General features: G+C 52.2%; 6 protein-coding genes across 6 annotated transcripts; 3 read left to right on the forward strand and 3 right to left on the reverse strand.

Moving 5' to 3' along the window:
• Positions 1-315: 315 nt before the first annotated feature.
• PG994_000360 (Vacuolar protein sorting-associated protein 17) lies at positions 316-2,292 on the forward strand (the record flags this gene model as incomplete). The annotated part of the gene is made up of 3 exons (XM_066851769.1): positions 316-828; positions 922-1,345; positions 1,415-2,292. The coding sequence occupies 3 exons, from the start codon at positions 316-318 to the stop codon at positions 2,290-2,292; spliced, it is 1,815 nt and encodes a 604-aa protein (XP_066722401.1).
• Positions 2,293-7,541: 5,249 nt separating this feature from the next.
• On the forward strand, positions 7,542-8,975 carry PG994_000361 (uncharacterized protein; the record flags this gene model as incomplete). Its single annotated transcript, XM_066851770.1, has 4 exons — positions 7,542-7,613; positions 7,716-7,934; positions 7,995-8,086; positions 8,138-8,975. 4 exons carry the CDS (start codon positions 7,542-7,544, stop codon positions 8,973-8,975), a joined length of 1,221 nt encoding a protein of 406 aa, XP_066722402.1.
• Positions 8,976-9,807: 832 nt separating this feature from the next.
• PG994_000362 (uncharacterized protein) lies at positions 9,808-11,133 on the reverse strand (the record flags this gene model as incomplete). Its single annotated transcript, XM_066851771.1, has 3 exons — positions 9,808-10,323; positions 10,352-10,803; positions 10,872-11,133. 3 exons carry the CDS (start codon positions 11,131-11,133, stop codon positions 9,808-9,810), a joined length of 1,230 nt encoding a protein of 409 aa, XP_066722403.1.
• Positions 11,134-12,114: 981 nt separating this feature from the next.
• On the forward strand, positions 12,115-13,941 carry PG994_000363 (uncharacterized protein; the record flags this gene model as incomplete). Its single annotated transcript, XM_066851772.1, has 1 exon — positions 12,115-13,941. The coding sequence occupies one exon, from the start codon at positions 12,115-12,117 to the stop codon at positions 13,939-13,941; it is 1,827 nt and encodes a 608-aa protein (XP_066722404.1).
• A 199-nt stretch (positions 13,942-14,140) lies between these two features.
• PG994_000364 (uncharacterized protein) lies at positions 14,141-15,411 on the reverse strand (the record flags this gene model as incomplete). Its single annotated transcript, XM_066851773.1, has 2 exons — positions 14,141-14,146; positions 14,431-15,411. The coding sequence occupies 2 exons, from the start codon at positions 15,409-15,411 to the stop codon at positions 14,141-14,143; spliced, it is 987 nt and encodes a 328-aa protein (XP_066722405.1).
• Positions 15,412-16,279: 868 nt separating this feature from the next.
• Positions 16,280-17,334, reverse strand: PG994_000365 (cyclin-like protein; the record flags this gene model as incomplete). The annotated part of the gene is made up of 2 exons (XM_066851774.1): positions 16,280-17,038; positions 17,107-17,334. 2 exons carry the CDS (start codon positions 17,332-17,334, stop codon positions 16,280-16,282), a joined length of 987 nt encoding a protein of 328 aa, XP_066722406.1.
• Positions 17,335-17,399: the final 65 nt, after the last annotated feature.

Consider the following 17,399-nt stretch of genomic DNA (forward strand, 5'->3'; position numbering starts at 1 on the left):
AGTGAGCTTGCATAAGGCAACAAACAATCAAGACATCGAATTTTCTCTCATCACCACTACCCCAAAACGGCGGATTGTGCTTCTTGTCGGCTTGCTCTTTTTCTGCAGACAGGTCCCTGGACCACAGAATGCATGGCTTGAACAGTTGAGGTCCCTCTTTCTCTTATCCTAAGGTTACCCAGGCCCACCACGATAGGTCTCACCAGGGAGTTCTGGACTGCCAGACGGACCGCGCTGCCAACGTCATAATATCTTACCCTCCTAGCCATTGTCGCCGACTTCCGCTTCTTACCGACACCACACCACACCATCGCCATGGACTACCGTTCGACCATGGCCGACGACGAGAACCCGGCCGGTAGCTCACCTTGGGGTTCATCGCCTCCTGCATCACCTCGGCGCAACCAGTCTGCCAATTATAGCTCATTGGGCAACGAAGCCACCTATGGTGGATACGGATCCCAGGATCCTAGCAATGGACTGCAACACGACGACTTGACCACGAATGCTTTTGCGAGACCCAATACTGCTAGCAGTACAGCTTCTACCCATGAGTACAACTCATCACAACAAGGCGAATCGTCGCAACAGCCAGAGGCCGGCGCTTCCTCAGAGCAGGAACAGCATGGCGATGATGCCGGAGCGCCACAACCGGCTGGCGAGGAGCAATCGCAGCCTCAGGGGGAAGCCGGCGCACCCGTCGGACAGGGACAGCAGCAGCAGCAGCAAGCCCGAAAACCGAGCTACCCACAGTACAAGTTGCAGGCAAAGATCACCGGTTTGGAGCGCACAGGCAGGAAAGATCCCATCCTGAGATTTGATGTTCACGTACGTATCGCGAAACAGAATGTACCCTTCTGATGACAAGCTGAACTAACGAGTGCGTCTAGAGCAAACATACCCAGATTCCGTACTACACAGTTCCGCGATGTCCGCCGCCTCCATTCCGAATTCGCAAAGCTCGCCGATCATCTGATATCCGCCAATCCAGAAGCACTCGTTCCCGCAGTACCGCCAGCATTGACATCGGCTGGGGCGGGGACAGACGAGGACGAGTTACGAGTCAAGGGCCTGATGCAAAGGTGGTTGAACTACGTCTGCAGCAATGAAGTCTTGATGAGGGATGAGGAGATGGTTCTGTTTGTAGAAAGCGATTTTGGCTATAGTCCTATGGTGAAAAGGAAGCAGCCTGCCACCGGTGTGCGCAGGAAGCTTCTGAAACAATTCGCCCCGCCGCCGGATGATACCCCTGAGCTTTCGGATGCTCGTCCAATTGTCAAGCTTTTCTATCTTGGTTCAATGGATGCTGGTCACAAGGTCGACAAACTAGTCAAGGCTCGAAGAGGTACAGAGAAGCAACCCATCTTGAACCCATTTGTGGATCTACAGGAGAACGTCTACTGACTTTACATAGGACTTGGCCTCGCGGAATCTGACTATGGTGTCAAACTCGGTGGAATGAACGTACAGGAGCCTCACCAAGGTCTTGCTAGCGCCTATCGCAAGCTCGGAAAAGTGGTGCAAACGGTTGGAGATTGCCATGCCGCTCAGGCGACTGCAGAGGCTACGACCATTGGAGATCCGTTCCAATATCACTCACAGGATGCCTTCATTGTCAAAGAAACCTTGACCAATCGCCAACTTCTTATTCGAGAATTCTTGCAAGCTCAGGAGAGCACGCGTAGCAAACTGAATGCGGCAGATCGTCTCAAGGCCAGCTCGAACGTGCGGCGCGACAAGGTTGACGAAGCCATCACCGCACTTGATGATGCGCGCAACAACGAGTTCGAGCTCATGAGGAAAACCACACGTGTTACGCAGAACTTGGTGCACGAAAAGCGCAAGTGGTTCACTCGCACCACAACCGACCTACGCATGAGCATCCGCGAGTTCGTTCTGCGCGAGATCGAGGCAGAGCGGCGCACGCTGGCCCTACTCGAGGGTGTGCGCCCGGACATCCGGGCCATCGATAACTCAGGCGGTCTGAGCAGACTGGGCCGCGAGGCGCACCCGACTGTTCGGAGGGCCAGCATGGCCGCCAGTCAGGGCCCCAAGGGCGATGCCTGGAGCGGTGTGCCGCGACGCACGGACAACCTCAGCCGGAGCGTCTCTGGCAGCATCATGACGTCCAACGTGGCCGGGGGTGAGGAGGCGGGCGAGGACGTTGCTGGAGGCGTGGCTGGGAAGGCTCCCAGCAGCGGCACCAGGGGCCTGAGCGGTCTGGCTGAAGACGACGAGGACAGGGTGGATGCCCGAAATGCTGCGAGTCGATTGGCGACGAGCACGTTTTAAAAATGTGGCACTGGTGATGGATGGATGGGGCGTCAAGGAGATAAGGATGGGTGAACATGGCAGCTTGGCAAAGTTGGTAGGACAAAGTCCATAGGCAGAAGATACGAGAGGCCTGTAGGAGATGATAGTAGTTGAACGTCGACAGCAGACCCAGCTTCAGTTCGGATGCGATAGCATTGTATTTTACCCAAGGCTCACCAGTGTTCCCATGTTTCTACATTTCCCATTCTGCCTGACCATATCGCACCACCGCCGAGGGTACACCGTAGTGTAGCCTGTTATCTTGAGTCGTGCATAAATACTTGTCCAACTCCGCCTTCTGCCTCCCGCTTTTGCTTTTGCAGGAGGATTAAGTGCATATATGCAGAAGTGATAGATAAGCTAGGTATCTGCACGCGTTACATGCTTTTTTTTGGAGCATCATGGAGGAGTGGAATGAAGTTCGAATATGTATGATGTTTATTATACCTCCTAATTACACGCACACACAGGGCCCCAGCTGCTAAATGTTGATACTACCACGGATCTCACCGCTACTGCGTGCTCTCTCGATGGGTTGAATTGCTTGGCCGGTACATGAAGGAAACTTGGGTGTAGGGGAAACAACCCTTTCTATATTCACCTTTGCCGAGGTCAGCATCCGCGTTTTGCGCCGGGCAGAGAATAGCCCATCCTTTAACACGCAGCATGTCTGTCGTTTACTTCAACGTTGCTTCTCTTCCATCACATGTGGTCAAGCAATGACACACACACACACACACACACGGGGCCGTGTTTCGCTCTCATACATATGAGAGAAAGGGGGAAGGGGCGAGGAAGTTTGAGAAGTATGTAGGTATGTACTTAGACAACAATGTGGCCGGCAATGTAGTGTAACCCGAACTGAAAGACAAGTCTGGAGTTACACTGCCTAGGGCTTAGGTGGACAATCAAGCTCGAGATGTGAACGACGAGATCTCGTGGCAATGCCACTCCTAGTTCACATGTGTGAAACTATCTGATTACTCATTTACCGAAATACTCCCAACGAGGCTTGTCACAATGGTTTTCTGTTGTACTCGCTTACTTAGGTAGTATATACCATCTAAGCTGGGCCGTTCCGGGTGGGGAGAAGCGATGAATGGTAAACCTCAATAGGATATCCGTACAAGGACATATAAAATGAGTTGAGCGGGCCGCAGTCCTGCTATGCGTTGCGTCCGCAGAAGATAGATCTTTGGGTGTGTGACATGACCAAACATCAGAACGATCGCGACATCATCACACTAGCTCTGACTTGCTTCTGGGGGACCGTGGATACATCGTGGGCTGACCGTCGAACCCGATTGATGGAGAGACGAGGAAAGCCTTACTGATAGCCATACACATGTCAAAATGCTTTCAACGGAAGTCTCCATCGCTGCGCATGTTTGTATGCATCTTGTCAAAGCTAGCTACAGGAGAAACTGCGTAGATGGCTTACCGAGTCCTCCAGTAACTTCATGCAGCTCGCCTGCCTTATCTCTCAACTAGCCGATGCCAATTATTGGCCCTGGTTGATTGGGCCGAAAGAATCGGCCAGGCTTGGCTAGCAAACACTCAACATATGCTTTTTCGTGTCGAATGTGTTTGCCATCATCAACATAGTGCAGAAAAATGAGTGTGGCCAAGGTCCCCAAAGGATGTCTTGCTTTGTGTTTAGCCGGTATGGGAATTCCATCTTGAATCCTAGTGCGCCGAGCAACAAACACTATGCATGTAAAAGACTCGTTCATTGCGGAGACGAAACGGCTGGGGGATACAGCATGCAAGACGGGCTACACTGGTAAGGCAGACTCTCACAACCTGGCAAGCCTCCCCAAGGTGACGGTGCTTGCTTCTGCATCGAATATGTGACTGTCAACTGTCAAGCCGCCATCGTGGAATCACGGCGCAAGGGGCCGACGTTTGTGGGCCCATACTGTCCCAACCCTAGACAGCTCCTCATGCAAAGACGGTCGACTTGCTTGTTGGGCCATCTGCAAGCCTAGGCTCTGCACCAAACCCTGTCTTCATATTACCCTTTGAAACCCACGGAGTAGAGCAGATCTGGGATACAAGACTCGAAGTCCGGTACTCTGTGAGTATCGGGTAGGTCACGTTGAGGCTGTGCCTCGAGGTGATTCCTGTAGATGGGATGGTATAGATTTTGACAAGAAGATAATATTGGGTTCTTGGTTGGAGCCCAGATCTGCGCCGCCGTTATATCACAAGAGACGTGGCAAGCTGTGAGAAGGGGAGTCCAACGCCTTGACGCTTGTATGTTCATATAAGGTTGTTGAACATTGGCCAGTATGTGGTCTGTTACATGAAGATAATTGGGGGAAGTGGGCAAGGCGGACAGGGCGGATTTCTTCCCGCGAGTTCGCTTAAGTAGAGGTATAGTATGACTCAACTTCCAGAATATAATGCACTTGCCGTCCGTTGAGCGGCCACACACTGAATATAGTGTAAGCGCAGGTGTAACGGTACATGATCTAGGTCAGACCATCAGCTTCAAATCAATTCCAGGCTGAAAGGAACAACGTTCGTGTGTTCTCCAACTCACATATATCAGAAATAGGTTCCCCACATTGGCCTGACAATTGAACACCCAAACAAAATACATAAATTCTATATCCTTCATTAAGAGATCCGATATTGCAGGTCTCAAGTAAACTGGTAGCCAACAAATAACTGGATACGAAAGCGGGCTTAGTTATTAAGCCGATCATTTCTGGCAAGTTCGAGACTAGCCGATGCTGTTTAAACAACTTGGATCAAAATACAGTCGAATCCTTTGCCAAGATGGAATCCTATGAGCTTCTCTGCTGAAGAACTACATAATTGGTAGTGGGCCGATTGGCTGGGATAGCTCCGAGGAGACAGACACATAGACACAAGTCCACACCTATGTCGATTTCTGGCTGAGTTCAAATGCTCATGCTGGGATATCCGGACCGATTGACCTAAGCAGTAACAATTGGCAGGGCCATGGGAGGATCGTAAGCTAGGAGAGCTTCCCAAACATTCCGACTACCTCTTCGGTTGAAGGAGGGATGGATGGTATTAGCATGTTTATTGGAAGTGGTGATCCACTATGGCCTGGTTGGCATGCCTTGGCCTCCCCGAGCTATCTATCGTCGTGACATCTGTTTCCGTGCCTTAATACCTTTATACAGTAGGGTGGTATTCCAACATGACCCTTGTCCATGGTTCCCGCTGCTATGGTCTTGCCAAACGACAATCTCTCTGCAGCCTGCACTGGAAAGAAATACCACTTCCGAATGGGACATCTCGACGGAGGGAAAGACTAAAAGTAGCAATAATGTACGTAGGTATCCATAGATACCGGCTGATCAGAGATAAGTGGTCTTCATATTTAGAGTCATAATGTTTGTTCATCATAAGAAAATGCGCGCTGCGCCAGGAGATGGTGTGATGGCTGCACGCGTTGCTGATCCTCCAAGGGAAGAAAGAGCCAGGCAGCTGATTCGAAGCGGCTCGTGAGCTTGGTGTTATTACTGTATAAGTGCGAGTGCTGATGGGCAAAATACCTAATAATGTAGGTAGTGGGCCGCATCCAATGCTACTACTCGTACCCAACACGGGGTGAGGAAACCTCGATTTTGTCCCGGCCTGTAGTTTGTCGTACTTTCCCCATGTTCAAAGCAACAACACAACACGCCTTCTCTCGACACGACTTGGAAAGTCATCATTGATTGCCATCAAACACTGTCGATGTGTCGCCAAAACAAAGATCTTCGTCTACTGAAAGACTTGATCTACATGATGAGCAATAGGGGGGTTTTGTATCTACCGACCAGCAAGAGACGATGCCGGCGATCGGATGTATGATACATAAACCAGACTCGGCTTCTCTATGGTTTCAATACTAATTGTATCATACATAATCATTCGGTGGAAGGCAACTCGCTATTGGCTTCTTTATTTCGAAGGAGCCGCGGCCTCTCAGGCATAGCTGTCTATTCTAACGACCCTCACTTGGTCCTCACACCCTCCAGTCATTGAACTTGAGATTATACCGCTTTCCTGTTGCCCAAGTGGCAGGCAAACCTCACAAAGGCTCAGCGATTGTCCTGCTTCTCCTCTGTTATGATCTACTTCATACCGCTCGGGGCTGTCTCCGTAAGCCGCAACCGATATCTTACTAAACCGACTTAGTATTGATTGGCGGTCTCTGCCGATCTTGGATATTCATTCTACATGGAGATGGATGCATTTCAGTTGATATTCGGATCCTCTCCTCGCATCGGATCGGCCCATACACACAGCAACATTGTTTGCCTACCGACTAGTAAGATAGTGTCATGTCATAGTTGACCGATTGTACCATGCCTACTTGGTCAGATTTGGTCTCCTCCGCTGTCATGGCTTCCTATCCGAGTGGCGGCAGGCTGGGAGGTATGCTTCCAAGTGGAGCCTTTCGCAGCCGACGAACAGGAGCCAGCGTCTGGACGCGATGAAGCAGGGTCCCCACCTATACCTAGCCGTCGATTATACATACACCATGCAGCTTTCCGAGGTGACCGGCTCACACTCGGTACCTGAATCACACTATCCGACAGCATCTCTGCAGGCATAGGTACATCAGAACCCTGTGGGCTACAACCACTGTTTACTATACCATCCACGGCCATGGACCTTGCGCTCCAAGTCCTGTGGAATGATGCCCTTTGCTGCATCGTCGCTAGCTGCTTGCATAATATCTCCCGAGATTGTAAAGTGGCCCGCGTTGCTTGTTGAGATAACTCGTTGCTATCTAACTGGACCTGGCAAAACTGCACAATGCTTCACAGGCATCAGAAACATTGGATCAGCCGCGGCCCACAGAGACCACCTCGATACTCTCTGTGTAGTCGATGACTGAAGTCGATACATACAAGCACTGTTTCTTGACAGAGCGGTTCAAATATCATGGTTCCCCATCATGTACATAAGGAGTGGGGGGTTTCTCCCACCTTTTTCTACCTACACCCACATGCTGGCTTCCTGGTTCTCTATCTACGACTTTATCTGTGTCAAGAAAGCCTCAATCTGTCTCTGCCTCCTTGGTACAACCATCATCTGCCTTTACCGAGCTGCCTTTTCAGGTCCTCATACTTGACCCTGAACCAACCCATAGTTGTGGGTTGCGCCTACCGATAGCGCCATCAATACATCCCACGCCCATCCCACGCTTCTAATATCTGTCAATGGCTCCGTCGGCCATGATTGATGAGATGGCACCAATGCATCTACCCGTTCATTCCAAGTCCTCGGTCAATGTATCTGTCTTGCATGGACCAAGAGACTTACGATTGGTGAGTTAAAATATACCCCAGCTTACTTGTTACACGGATCGGGACCGTCTTACTAGCTCTTACATATATACATGCGGAGTACTAACAAACTTATCTGTGCAGGAAGTCAGACCCATCGAAGACCCAGGTGTCGGGGAGCTCCAGATTGCTATCAAGTCGACAGGGATCTGCGGGTCCGACGTTTCATACTACAACAAGTTTGCAAATGGTGACTTGTGTGCTTGTGCGCCCTTGTCACTTGGCCATGAATCGTCCGGCGTCGTTGTGGCCATGGGGTCGCACGTATCGGACTTCCGAATTGGCGATAGAGTCGCTCTAGAAGTAGGTTTACCCTGCGGGCAGTGTATTATCTGCCGCAAGGGTAGATACAACCTCTGCAAGCGAATGCGGTTCAGAAGTAGTGCGAAGAGTGTCCCTCACTTCCAGGGCACATTACAAGAGAGGATAAATCATCCAGCTGCCTGGTGTTATAAGTACGCTCCTGCAAATATACGGAATATGTTCGCCTGACTAACTAGATACAGGCTTCCGGAGCACGTGTCCTTCGATGCAGCGGCCTTGCTCGAACCGCTATCCGTGGCTATACACGCCGTGAACCGTGCCTGCCCAACTCCCGGCTCGTCTGCCCTTGTCATGGGTGCGGGTACAGTTGGTCTCCTCACTGCAGCCATGGCGCGCCGTTCGGGGTGTACAAATGTCACTATATGTGATCTTGACGTGGGCCGGGTAGATTATGCTCTCAGTAAGGGCTTTGCTACCCATGGCTACGTTATTCAGCGCCCCCTGCATACCTCATCTAGTAGCTCCTCCTTCAGCACTGATGCATCGGGTGCATCTACGCCTCTAGAAGTTGGTGCCATGACCCCTGCAAGTCTGTTCTCCGACTCAATCCACGGGAAGCTGGAGGGCGCTAAGGGGCTAGCCGCCGAGCTGCTCACATTGACGAATACCGTCTTTGGCCTACAGGATGAAGACGAGAACGAGGGCGTGGACTATAGCTTCGAGTGTACCGGAAAGGAGGTATGTATGCACACCAGCATTTACGCAACAAGACCAGGCGGCAAGGTCATCATGGTTGGAATGGGTACCCCTATCCAAACCCTACCCTTGTCTGCTGCCCACCTCCGAGAAGTCGACATCCTTGGCATCTTTCGCTATGCCAACACATACCCAACCGGTATTCGCTTACTCTGTGGTCAGCAGAACGGCAGTGGTTATGGAGGCTACCAGTTCCCAAAGTTGGATGATATGGTTACGCATCGCTTCAAGGGCCTTGCCGCTGCCAAGAAGGCATTTGAACTCGCAAGTCGGACCATGGACGACAATGGCAATTTGGTATTAAAGGTCGTCATCGAAGCTTGAATAAGGGGGTCAAATTGAACTCGAGTTTATTTTGCTTAACCCCCTTCTCCTTCCTTCCCCGCCCCCCCATCATCAAATCTCAGAGCGAGAAAAAAAAGGCAGAAGTGGCAAAGCCATACCCTCCAGAAACAAGAAGGAAAACGGAAACACGGTCGGATTAATGCTTGTAAATTTCTTCAGTCTCGTTAACGATGCATATGAATAATTCTGGGGATATACAGGACTGGAGGCCTTTTCTTGGCTTTGAAACGGGCTAGAGCGCTATGGGTGGTCATGTTCTGTTTATGCGATGTTTTGTCTTGACCTGTTGGTTATTCCTCTCCTACGTATTTTGGCATGTACGAACAATTTTCCAATATTTTATATATTAGATTCTTTTACTTCCGGGGATGCCTGGCGGCTGGCTTACTGTGTTTTCCTTTTCTAATGCGAATAATTCAACCTGTAATAGGGGTTCACGTCTATTATATCTATTTGGCTGACTACCACCGACTTCTTCTGAACCGTGCTACCAAAGTAGGCAATTAGTTGGCTAAGGAACATTTTGGTATTTCCACACCCATACGGACACGAGGAAGAAGGTGCACATGGTAGCAGTCCTCTGTATTATTCACCAAGGCTGCTAGGATTGTCTAGTCTTGGGCTGATCCATATGCCTATGGAAAACCTACTGTCTTCCACTCTAAACCTGCCTAACAATTTGACTCACTTAAGTTAGTCATTTTGCTGTCAAAGCCACCATAGTACGCCTCCTTCGCCATGCCAATGCAAGTAAAACAGAATTCGTTGTTTGCATCCCCAGTTCATTCACGGAATGGGATCTCCCAACGTTTCAAATAACTCCCTCTAAAATGCGAGATGTGAGATCTCCCGGGCCAGCCATGTTGTAACTGCCGCTGCCTCCCACATCGTGCATGTTCTTCCTGTTATTTCCCTTGGCAGCCTCGACCGCGCTATGCTTCTTGGCTATATTGCGGGCGTCGATAGAGCTGCCCATGACTTCATTCAGCAGGGACATGAGCTGGACATCGTTGCGTTCGCTGAGCATCTCTTCCTCGAAGGCGCCGGTTGCCGAAGGCACAATGAGCGCCAGGCGGTGGGCCAGGGCTTGGATAGACCGCAGGATCGTGTGTGACGGAACAGAGTGAGGCATTGTGCCCTGGCTAGGCTGCGTGGAAGCGGCAACCGTGTCGCCTCCTGTGAAGGAAGGCGGGAGCTGCTCAAGATATGCGACGAGAAGCTGTATCCGGGATTGGAGCATTTTGATGGCGTTGGCCTTTCCGCTCAGGGACATGATGAGCTCCTCGTCTTCCGGGGATAACACATGCTCTTCCGGGGGCGGCAGCCGCTTCGTCCTCGGCCTTATCGGGACTCACTATGCGCCGCTTGCCCTTTGGGTCTGTATCGACGGCCACCATCTGGGGCTTCTTCTGCTCCTTGGTCTCAACCGCAGTTGCATTTCCGGCTCCCCGAACAACAAAGTCCATACTGACCATCTCGGCCTCGCCAGTCTCCACTGAGTATGGCAGCTCTCTGAACTTGAGCTTGAGGGGCGCGTCGCCGTCTCTCATCTCCTTGTCCTCGCCGCCATGGTCAGCCTTGGGCTCGTCTACCTCGAGGTTGCTCTCGTATATCGTCAAGGGCAATTTGCTGCCTGCTGAATGGTCGACGGCCTCCTCGGAGTGGAAGGCCAGTAACAGTGATGACTCGTTGTGTTCGGAGAGGAGCCAGTTGTGGATGGGCACGACAGAGGGCATCGGGCCGGTCTTGGGGGTGACGGTGTACCATCCGACAAGATCGAGTTGAGGCGCTTTGTGGATGGTTTTCACTGGAAGATCATGGTTATTAGGGTGTTCCTATTGGAGTCTGTTCGGGTCGTTTGGCTTGGCTACTTACTTTGATCCAGTCTGGTTGCAAACCAGTCCGGCTCCAGCACCACATTGCCGTCTTTTACAGTCGTAGCACATTCAAATGCGTGCTCGATGGTGATTTCGCGGCCATTTTGTTGACCCAACAATGCTCCCACTACAGGGCCCTTTTGCTCGCGCAAAGTGTGTCGTGTGATGTAATCGGAGATGGTCAAAAGGACGAGGGGATGCAACACAGCTTGAAGGCCCGAGTCGGTGGACTTCTGCGTTGAGATCAGCGGGTTCTCCATGGTGCCCGGGTCTGGATTTGTCTTCTCGCAACAAGGCTGCGGAAATGTAGAAGGGTGGAGGGGAGTGAGCGAGGACTTCCGTTGTTGTTGATCTAGCTGTCCAAAATCAAACAAATACGCAGGATGGTTAATTGGCAATCGATCTGCCAAAGGTAACCTGTAAGGCTGCTATCAATTGATCTGGAGCAGTAGGCAGCCAGGCAGCTACCTGCAGCAAATACCCCGCCATCAATTAAGACCTATGGAATTACATAATGGGGAGCTGGAGGTTCAAAGGTGGAGCACATCTCTCCTTCGCTGCCTAGCAAACAGCACTGAAGCACATCAAAGTCACTGACTGGCCACCCGGGCTGTATCAAACTTGAAAACCCCCGGTCCTCTTTCGTCTTCACTCTTCATTCCCCCTTTTCTTCCTTTTGGAAATGGGTTTCCCCCAAACGACTGTACTGTGCCAGGTCCGGACTAATTAAATATATGCAGGTCATATTAGATGGCAACCCCAGCTGTTTGTGGGGAGCAGTTCACTGAGCGCATGCTTTCCTTTCATCCAGGGGGCTTTGTCGCAATACCTGCTTCTGTATTGCACCTTTGTTATTATAGCGTTATGCTTTCCATACTTTTCCTTTTCGAGGTTGTCGATGCTCGTGAGTCTGCAAGTACTAGGTGAACAGTCCTTTCCCAAACACTCCATACGAATACTTCTTGTCGTGCGATGTGACCTGACTTGCTGTCTTTTTTTCTTGGTCTCAGATGCCCCTTTAACAATACATTGCTATGTTGATAGTGCTGCCGGCCGCTAAAGAGTCTACTGCCTTTCAGACCGGCAGAGAAATGGTCTGTTTGAATAGATATGTATATGAAGTCAGGTACCTGATCCCAGCAGCCGAAATACATCTCACAAGTCTCCTGTACTCATCTTCCATGTGATGTTGTGCCCTTCTGCCACCCTAGGGACACTTGCTTCCACTTAAAGTGACCGTCATGTCTTCAAGTCAGGCCCCTACACAGAGTGGGAACAGCTTGATGTATCTCAACCATCAAACTCAGCATGGAAATGTTACGCGGCAGGTTATGAGAGCCATTGCTCCAGTGACCCCGGCGAAGCGGCCTGATGCGGAGGTTGATGATGTCCAGTTCATCTCCTCCAAACCCGTCAAGAGACAGAAAGTTGACCATCCCGCGAGCAGCCCGGTAGTCAACACCATCATGCCCATTCAACAGCCTGACCTTCAGCCAGTGTCTCAATCTCAACCAGTCCCACGGATGAACTGTGGCGGCTCTCTCATCACACCGGTTGCTGCAGCCCCTATTGCTGATAACGACATGAGCTGGCCGAATAGTGAGATCAACCATTCACATGACAGACGTATCACTACAGGCATGGTTGGGCTCCCTTCAGGCTTTTCCGACTGGGAATCCATCTTCGGATATCGTGGCTGTTCACTCCCTGAGCTTGAGAGCTATAGCATGAGCGCAGCTCGTCTCAAACCATCCATTCTTAGTTCGCCTGATATCTCTCCAAAGCAGATTCCCAAGATGGTGGCCTCGGCAGATTCGCAGCCAGGACTTCCACCAAGTGAGAGTAATGATATGCTGCAGTACAACCAGACACCTCGACCTAACCCGAATCCCACTTCGACAGCTGTGATGAGTACACCAGCCAGCCACGAAATAGCCCAACCCAGTGCTACCGTTCCAACTATAGTTCAACAGAAGGAAACTATGGGCATAGTTGAAGGTTGTCCAGAGAAGGTGGCCGAGAGTACGCCACCAATGCCTCACCAGTCTCCTCGTGACAGCAAACCTAACCAGATACAACAACAACAGACTCCTTCGGAGCAGCCGACCTCTACCACTGACAACCCCACTCAACCTCATGCGAGCAAACAGTCATGTATGGCATGTATGCAGATGCAACAGCGCGCGGCTTTTGCTAGGGCACAAGGCCTGCCTTTTTTCAACCCGAATATGCCGCTTCACATGCTACCCCCGGGATCTTATCATCCATCCTTTGGCCCACAGCCACATCCGCAGTTCATGCCAGCAATGCATGCAGGCCTGCACGGGTTTGGACCTGGCTTCAGTCCCATGATGATGCCAATGAATACACAAGCTTATAGCGGCCCTGTTATGTCCTCACCGACGCTATCTCACCAACATGCTGTTCAACCGATGTCCCCCAGACCGACAACAGCAGCAGCAGCGCAACATCGACAGCAGACAGAGAAAACGCCCGAGACAGGCCTGGACAACGCCGCCGACCCGGGCGGAAACTGGCTTAACCAATCTACCGTCGCCGCCGCCGCCGCAGCAGCTCCCCCTACAACCGCAGCTGGCTCAGAAAGTCCGGCCAAGCGATCGCGCCCACCGCTACCGCTACCGCTACCGCTACCACCACCCCAACAACACCCCTCGCTCGCGCAGCCGACCTACCGCAAGCCCTCGCCCAACCTGATCGTCGACGTGGCCGAGACGTGCCAGGAGAATTTCCCCTTCGCTGAGGTCGCGCGGCGGCACGACACCACCGTGGAGAAAGTGGCCGACGTCTTCACCGCCCTCGTCCAGGTGCCCCTCCTGCGCTGCCCCAAGGACCGGCGCCGGGCCGGCCGTCTGGCGCACGAGCGCGTCAAGGAGTACAACAGGACCAAGCAGGAGCTGCAGGAAGCGGCGGCGGAGGCGGCAAAAGGACAAGGGGTGGGCAGTGGTAACAATTCTTCTCTTGGGGTTGGTGGGCAGCAAGGCGTTGTTCAGTCTCAGATCGTGGTGAGACCTCTTGATATCGCCAATGCTTTGGGGCCCACTGAGTGAGGATTACCCCCGAAACCAGTTTTCTTCAGAGCTGGGATCGAGCAGCGAGGTAATTTTTGGGCATCTTTGCAATCAATGTTCGGGCACTGGGGATGTATGGCGGTATTCACTCTATAACCATGACATAGTTGCTGTACAAATTTGGAATTCTATTCGTTTACAGGGAAAACTTATTTACTTACCATTGTTATCAACCCCTCTAGGGCTACAATAAAAACATATACGTTCCCTTAGTAAGGGACTACCATAATAAACATATACCTAACCCATAACCCGATGATATCCCGGAGCTTCGGAAATTGAGTGAATAGAAAAAGAGATAGCGGGGAGAAAAGGAGAGAGAAAAGCGTCCAACCTCACCGCTGTTGGTGCTGAGAAGGTATATAAGGCTTTATAGATCATACTTCTTCTTCGATCCCCGCACGGCTTGCACAGAGGCTCTCTTGCTCTGATTTGCACGCGCGACGTCCGGCGTCCATTGCGAGTTACTGCGTGAATGGTCCGGAGGGGAAAGCCGGTGATGGTTGTCTTGTCGTCGCGGGGCGGCAACGAACCGACCTTCAACCAGATGTCCTCGTCGTCGTCATCGTTGTCGTCAATATGGTACGAATCATGGTCGTCGTTGTATTTCAGGTTAGAGAAGGAGAGAAACTCAGATTCCCCCAATACTTCACGGCCCCTTTGCTTGCGAAGCTGAGGATAGCCTCGGTGCGAGTACGTAGTTTGGGGGTCGCTGCCGGACCGCAGGTCCTGGTCACCGTACTCGTCTTCGGAGATGTGGTAGCCCGTTCTCGTTTCTTCGTAGGATGAGTAGGAGGAGTAGTCGTCGTCGTCCTTCAAGATTGTCTGCACTTCTTCTTCTTCTTCATCGTATTCCAATTCTTCTTCCACTTCCTCTTCTTCATGTTGACGCTGCTTCTCCTCCTCCTTTTTGTATAGTTGTTGCAGCTCTCGCAGGCTTTCCTTGTTGTCCCACACGAGCTGTCTCCCGATCCACGCGGCACTCAGTCCCCGATCATCTTCCACCGTCCAGCAGGGCGGATAGACGAGCTCCGGCGCTGGTATAATACTCCAATCGATCGCAGCGATCTCTTCCTCCGCGCCGCGGTTGAGTTTATTCAATCTATCTCTCTCGGTGGCTGCACCGAGACGATCGCCCTTCCGCCAGTACTCCTCAACGCAGTCGTTGATTGCCTTGACGCAGCGAGCCTTTTGCCGGTTTATTTCCCACCGTTTCATGCGGGGCATGCAGCGGGCGCAACTGTCATCTATCGGTACAACCGCGACAGGCTCGTTGTCATTGTCACCGCTGTGGAGATGCGGGCAAGGCTCGTCAAGCGGCTCGGGAATTACGAGGCCCTCGGCTGGTGTTGTGGGCGGGTTAAGGCACTGGTAGCGGCGGCAGTGGGAGGTGTAGTGGGCGATGGAGTGATTGCATCGGGTCATGCGGTAGATCTTCCCAATACACATCTTGTGAGTGGCCCTTTTCTCCCTTTGAATATAAGTCCAAGCTCCGTATCCAAGTTTGTTGCAAGTACAAGGTGTTGAGGATGGCCGCGCTTACGCTGGAAAGTTTGCGAGAAAGGGATAAAGAATGGAAGATGCAGATGATATCTCAGACAAGAGAATGAATGTGTTCGTGAGGTTTTTCGTCTTCGAGCTTTTGGGACTAGAATTTCGGCCGAGTGGCTGTTTGTCATATGATATACAAGCTGGGGTCCGACTACGACAACGCATTGTCGCCTTTGAAGCTGCTTGTGTTTTATGGATATGCCATTGTCTTGTCAACAATATGTGCTTGTTGGACGACAAGGGCGAGGTCAACATGGCCCTTATGCCCGACTAATCATCGAAGAAATGGCTTGTTCCTTCACCGGGTTCTTTGAGGTTCTGTCAGGAGATAGCGGATGCTCGTGGGTTGCCACATGTTCTGTATTGCCATGGTTGATTACGTCCGAGGAAGGTTGTGTGAGTTTTGCCTCCCTTCCCCCCTTTCTAAGCATGCCCCTAACTCGTATTCAATGGGCGTAGATACGGTGGTCCAAATTCGTAAACTGCTAGCCATGACCAAGACAGGCCGAATTGTAAATTAAAGAGACTGCTGTTGGCAAGCAAAGAGTCGTGCTGGGGCGCTGTCGTCCGAAATGGTTTTGCTTGAGCACGAGACCATAGACAGCTAGGCTAATTGTTCCCAAGGCAAGCCGTCTCTCGCTCAGCAGGTTCTCCAGCCAGTTTTGCCGCATAAGACCCTATGACTTCTTCTCCGAAAAAGATTGATACAAGATTTGCTCGATAAGGGAAGCTGAAACTATGCCCACGAAACGCGTTGGGTTCTGGCTCAGCTGTCCATCTGGTCAGTTCTTTCATCCAGACTCCTCATCAGGATATCTTCCTCTGTCAACTGGGCGGCAGCGCCGCCGCCGCCAGCGGTAGTAGCGCCATTCCCCAGGACCATGCCTCGCTTGCGCATCTCCGTCTCGATCCCCGCCCTCGTCACCATATTCCCCTCGCGCAGTTCCGCCGAGGCCTCTTCGCGCCCAGCCCGCACGGCGCCCTCGACGCTTCGCATGCCCACGACCAGGAAGCCGAGCTCCTCGCGGTCGATGTCGAAGACCTCCCACCAGGCGCACTCGGGCATCTTGGCGTCCAGGTCCTTGGCCGCGTTGTAGATGGCGGCGACAGCCAGTGCGGACGGCTGGTGCGTCAGGTAGAGGAGCTGCGGCGACAGCAGCGCCGTGTTCAGGTACGCGACGACGCGCTGTGCCAGCCGCGCCGAGGGGCTCACGCCCAGGAAGTCCAGCGCTTTGAGGTAGGTGACCGCGAGGCCGTGCGGGAGCGCCACGTGGGTGTCGAAGGACAGGGCGCAGAGGATCCGCGACTCGAGCGCCAAGACCCGGGCGTAGGCTTCGTTGTAGCTGGCTTCGGAGAGGTAGTAGAGCGTCTTTTCGGGCTTGGACGGTAGCGACGGACCCGAGGAGGGGCGGAAGAGGGGCGAGAGAGGCGAGAGCAGGTAGGCGTATACGTTGCAGAGGTCGCGAGGTGCTGCTGGGTGCGAGCTGAGCTTTGCGACGAGAAAGAGCGACGCTGCTGAGATGTCCTGTAACGCAATAGGGGGTTAGTTTATGCTGCCGCATTGAAGTTGGGACAGTCATGAAAAGAACATACACTGAATTCGTCGGGGAAGGGCCAGGAGATGGTGACCCAGTAGCGGGCGAGTACTACATTAGCCTGCGCCGTAACCGACTGTGGTAACCGCAAAAGCAGGCCAGCTGCTTGCGTGAGGCTTTGCATGGAGAGGAATATGGTGTCTTGTAGATCCTGGGGTAAGGCATTGAGAGTCGAGCGGCCGTACAGCTGCTCAACTGTCGCCAAAGGGTTGGTCATGTGTGACATGGTCGAAATAGGCAAACCGCAGCCCGCGAGCTTTTTCATTCGTCAATCTTGAGCCGGTCACTCAC

The sequence above is a fragment of the Apiospora phragmitis genome, assembly GCF_038363925.1.
Source record: "Apiospora phragmitis strain CBS 135458 chromosome Unknown utg000001l:1.0-2902119.0:1.0-2906034.0, whole genome shotgun sequence".
Taxonomy (NCBI): Eukaryota; Fungi; Ascomycota; class Sordariomycetes; order Amphisphaeriales; family Apiosporaceae; genus Apiospora; species Apiospora phragmitis.